General features: G+C 40.7%; 1 protein-coding gene across 1 annotated transcript; it reads left to right on the top strand.

Moving 5' to 3' along the window:
* The first annotated feature begins 1,785 nt into the window (after positions 1 to 1,785).
* On the top strand, positions 1,786 to 3,860 carry LOC130704883 (high affinity copper uptake protein 1-like). Its single transcript, XM_057529292.1, has one exon. It carries the CDS (start codon positions 1,923 to 1,925, stop codon positions 2,496 to 2,498), a length of 576 nt encoding a protein of 191 aa, XP_057385275.1. The 5' UTR covers positions 1,786 to 1,922; the 3' UTR covers positions 2,499 to 3,860.
* The last annotated feature ends 1,242 nt before the right edge of the window (positions 3,861 to 5,102 follow it).

The following is a 5,102-nucleotide window of genomic DNA, read 5'->3' as shown; positions in this document are numbered from 1 at the left end:
TACAGACACAGGAGCAAGGTAAAAACCTACAAGACCAAATAAATGAAGATGAAATAGGCAACTTACCTGAAAAAGAATTCAGAGTAATGATAGTAAAGGTGATCCAAAATCTTAGAAACAGAATGGAGAAAATACAAGAAACATTTAACAAGGATCTAGAAGAACTAAAGAGCAAACAAACAGTGATGAACAACACAATTACTGAAATGAAAAATACTCTAGAAGGAATCAATAGCAGAATAACTGAGGCAGAAGAACGGATAAGTGAGCTGGAAGATAAAATGGTGGAAATAACTGCTAGGGAGCAGATAAAGAAAAAAGAATGAAAAGAATTGAGGACAGTCTCAGAGACCTCTGGGACAACATTAAACACACCAACATTCGAATTATAGGGGTCCCAGAAGAAGAAGAGAAAAAGAAAGGGTCTGAGAAAATATTTGAAGAGATTATATGTCGTAAACTTTCCTAACATGAGAAAAGAAATACTAAATCAAGTCCATGAAACACAGAGAGTACCATACAGGATAAACCCAAAGAGAAACATGCCAAAACACATATTAATCAAACTATCAAAAATTAAATACAAAGAAAAAGCATTAAAAGCAGCAAGGGAAAAGCAAGAAATAACAAACAAGGGAATCCCCATAAGGTTAACAGCTGATCTTTCAGCAGAAAACCTGCAAGCCAGAAGGGAGTGGCAGGACATCTTTAAAGTGATGAAAGGGAAAAACCTACAAATAAGATTACTCTACCCAGTAAGGATCTCATTGAGATTCAATGGAGAAATTAAAACCTTTACAGATAAGCAAAATCTAAGAGAATTCAGCACCACCAAACCAGCTTTACAACAAATACTAAAGGAACTTCTCTAGGCAGGAAACACAAGAGAAGGAAAAGATCTACAAAAACAAACCCAAAAGAATTAAGAAAATGGTAATAGGAACATACATATTGATAATTACCTTAAATGTAAATAGATTAAATGCTCCCACCAAAAGACACAGACTGGCTGAATGGATACAAAAACAAGACCCATATATATGCTGTCTACAGGAGACCCACTTCAGACCTAGGGACACATACAGACTGAAGGTGAGGGGATGGAAAAAGATATTCCATGCAAATGGAAATCAAAAGAAAGCTGGAGTAGCAATTCTCATATCAGACAAAACAGACTTTAAAATAAAGACTATTACAGAGACAAAGAAGGACACTACATAATGCTCAAGGGCTCAATCCAAGAAGAAGATATCACAATTGTAAATATTTATGCACCCAACATAGGAGCACCTCAATACATAAGGCAAATGCTAACAGCCATAAAAGGGGAAATCGAAAGTAACACAATAATACTAGGGGACTTTAACACCCCACTTTCACCAATGGATAGATCATCCAAAATGAAAATAAATAAGGAAACACAAGCTTTAAATGACACATTAAACAAGATGGACTTAATTGATATTTATAGGACATTCCATCGTAAAACAACAGAATACACTTTCTTCTAAAGTGCTCGTGGAACATTCTCCAGGATAGATCATATCTTGGGTCAAAAATAAAGCCTTGGTAAATTTAAGAAAATTGAATTTGTATCAAGTATCTTTTCCGACCACAACGTTATGAGACTAGACATCAGTTACAGGAAAAAATATGTAAAAAATACAAAAACATGGAGGTGAAACAACATGCTACTAAATACCCAAGAGATCACTGAAGAAATCAAAGAGGAAATCAAAAAATACCTAGAAACAAGTGACAATGAAAACACGACGAGCTTTGGACACGTCGAGAGGGTCAGAAGTGGAGGGGGCTTCTGAAGAGTCCTGGGGGTGTGACAGAATAAGGTTCTGAGAGGGAGGCGCCAGTGGCAGGACTCGATCTGGGAAGAATCTTCTGCTGACTCAACTTTTCCCGGAAAAATGGGCCATTTCCACCACATGGGGATGAGCATGGGGATGAGCAGTGGGGACGACAACAGTACCATGGCACCTTCTCACCATCACCCGACCTCTTCAGCCTCCCACTCCCATGATCACATGATGATGATGATGCCTATGACCTTCTACTTTGGCTTTAAGAACGTTGAACTATTGTTCTCTGGTTTGGTGATCAATACAGCTGGAGAAATGGCTGGAGCTTTTGTGGCAGTGTTTTTACTAGCCATGTTCTACGAAGGACTCAAGATAGCCCGAGAGGGCCTCCTGCGCAAATCACAAGTCAGCATTCGGTACAATTCCATGCCTGTCCCAGGACCAAATGGAACCATCCTTATGGAGACCCACAAAACTGTTGGGCAACAGATGCTGAGCTTTCCTCACCTTCTGCAAACAGTGCTGCACATCATCCAGGTGGTCATCAGCTACTTCCTCATGCTCATCTTCATGACCTACAACGGGTACCTCTGCATTGCTGTAGCGGCAGGGGCTGGCATGGGGTACTTTCTCTTCAGCTGGAAGAAGGCAGTAGTAGTGGACATCACAGAACATTGCCATTAACGTCTAACTCTATGGTGTGGCCTTATCGATTGCAGTGGAAAGCAGTTCAAGACTGGAAGACAGGCCAATCTTCTCTTCTTGCTCCTTATCTCCTTACACACACACACACACATACACACACACACACACACGCCTGCTCAACAGAGGTTTAGCTTACAGTCTCTGAGCTAAAGTGGTAACCTCCCTGCCTTTTTTCCCTAATGAGCTGAGTTTCCCATTTCTCTTGAGATGAAGCCACCCATGAGATGTCCTCTCCTCCCCCATTGTCTTAGATCCAAGTTATATGTTCTTATCTAATCCAGGTAGCTTTCTGTTCGATGGCTTGATCACCTGCTTCCTTTTTTAGTCTTCTGTTCTTATTTTTTTTTTTAACATTTTGCGAATTTGGTGGGTTTTTCCTGAGTCAGTGATGGAAATGGATTAACTTTAGCCAGGATTGATGGCAGGTGAGGAAAAGTCTTGCCCAGCTAAGCCCAGAACCCAAACTTAACATTTAAAAATATGTTCTAGTCTTTGGACTCAATGAGTGGGAGACAGATTGTGCCTTTCCCTAGGTGTGACATGTTGCACTGAAATCTCTGTAGTGGGTAGAGAGGTGGTTTGAGACTGTATAAATACAGGCCCAGACCTTGCAGAGTGTGCATTCTTGGGGGGGCCGACTCATCAACTTGTGTTCCCACTTAACATTTTGATTAGAATGAACTTGTCAATCAAAAAAAAAAAGATGACAGTCAATTTGAGAAAATAGGTATTTTAAAATGAAACCATTGACATTTTACTTTGACTTGGTACCTTCGTATGTCACAGCTGAAGTAAGAGTTTAAATAATTTTCTCCCATTATTGTTTTCATGTGTCTGCCTCTAAACCAGTGGTTTTCAAACTTTAGCATGCATCAGAATCACCTGGAGAGCTTGTTAAAGCCCTGATTGCTGGGCCTCGACCCAGAGCCCCCAAATGGGTAGTTTTAACAAGCTCCCAGGTGATGCTCCTACTGATGATCAGGGGACCACACTTTGAGCATCTCTGCTTTAAACTGAGGGAGTATTGCCTGATGGGTGAGCTACCTGGTACTGGGCACAGGAATTTGACTTGCTATTAGTTGGTGGTGTTTCTGGGCTTAACTCATGTACTAAATGCTGCTGGTCAATACTTAATCATTCCACAAACATTTATTCAGCCCCAACTGTGTTTTTGTGCCCAGGCACACAAGCACAAAGGGCTGTAGCCAAAGTAACTTTTATTAGCATGTATGAAATCACTAGTCCTTATTCTTAAAGATCTGTAATTTCTTGGAAGTGGCTTGAAGGTTGAGAATCTCTGATCTGCAATGTAAATCAGCCAGTCGTGGGTTGGAAGGGCAAAAGCCCAGCCCTCTCTTTGGAGAGGCCTAGGGTGCGGTTGGCTGATGGGCCGACATCCATGCCCACACCAGCCAGATCCTCACTCTCTGCATGACCATCTTTGTTACTCTCAGGGGGACTTAATTAGATCACAAGTGGCCAAAAATACTTTCCTCAGTAAGAATCACATTGGATTTTTATTCTGTTGTTAGTCTATGCCGCAGTCTTGTTCCCAGTCCAACCTACCTCTGTAAAGTGACTCTTCTTGTGCTGGTCTATTAAATCCTGCCCTCCTTGGTGCTAGACTCCAGTTGTGCCTCAGGGCAAGAGAGACAAAACACAGCTATCCTGTTGGCCTCTTGTGGTTTTGAAGTTTGTACTTTCTCTGTTGGTGCCAGTTAAATACTGGAGGGCGAGAAATGTGTACTTCCGTGGCTTTGAACCAAGAGAGGGTTATGAGCTTACTGGATCGAGGTTAAAATCTAAGAACCAACATTTAGAGTTTTATGTTTTTCTCTCATTCCAACCCCTTGTAGTGCTGATACTTAGCGTAAGTAAAGGGAATGACAGGTACTGATAAAAATCCAACATTAAGGTACAAATAGCCTGTTATTGCCTCAGAAGCCAAGGAATAATAAAACCCTGAGAAATCAATGTTTAGTAGTGACCCGGGTACTCTCTAGAAATCTTGACATGATCTGTTATAAAATACCCTTTCAGGAACAGGACCTTATCAGTAAGGTAAGAAAAATCAAGGCCAATTTAGACAAAATGCTGTGAATTTCAAACTCTCAGAGAGAAACATCAGTTTGGGACAAGTCTTCGGGTATTCAAGATAGAGTCTCATGAAAAACCTGAATTCTAGCGATCTTGAGCTAGGTTGCCAAAGGAAGAAACTAGCGAGGAAAAAAAAAAAGTAACGCTTAAATTCTATCTTTCTTGAGCTCTTGGATTGTGATAATATAATGATCTTGTTGACTTTCATTTCTGTAACCCTGTTCGTTTAGAATTTAGTGCCTGACTTCTTTGTTCCTTTTGAATCCAAGTTTCTCTTCCTCCTGTTCACAACTATTAGAAGCTGTATCCCCATATCTTTGGCCCCTTATTCTGCTCTCCTTTTCCCTTTCTTTCAGTCTTTTATCCCATGTGTCTGGTTTATTAAATCTCCCTCACCCTCCTGATGCAGTGGATAATGCTGTGCAGTAGATGTGGATATAGATACCAACCAGAAGTTGTAAAACTTGATAGAGACCCTAAGCACAC

The sequence above is a fragment of the Balaenoptera acutorostrata genome, chromosome 15, assembly GCF_949987535.1.
Source record: "Balaenoptera acutorostrata chromosome 15, mBalAcu1.1, whole genome shotgun sequence".
Classification (NCBI taxonomy): Eukaryota; Metazoa; Chordata; class Mammalia; order Artiodactyla; family Balaenopteridae; genus Balaenoptera; species Balaenoptera acutorostrata.
This window is presented reverse-complemented; position numbering and strand designations above follow the sequence as displayed.

Bases quoted from the DNA above. Each gene is read 5' to 3' on its own strand.
- LOC130704883 (XM_057529292.1), top strand. From the start codon at position 1,923: ATGGGCCATTTCCACCACATGGGGATGAGCATGGGGATGAGCAGTGGG.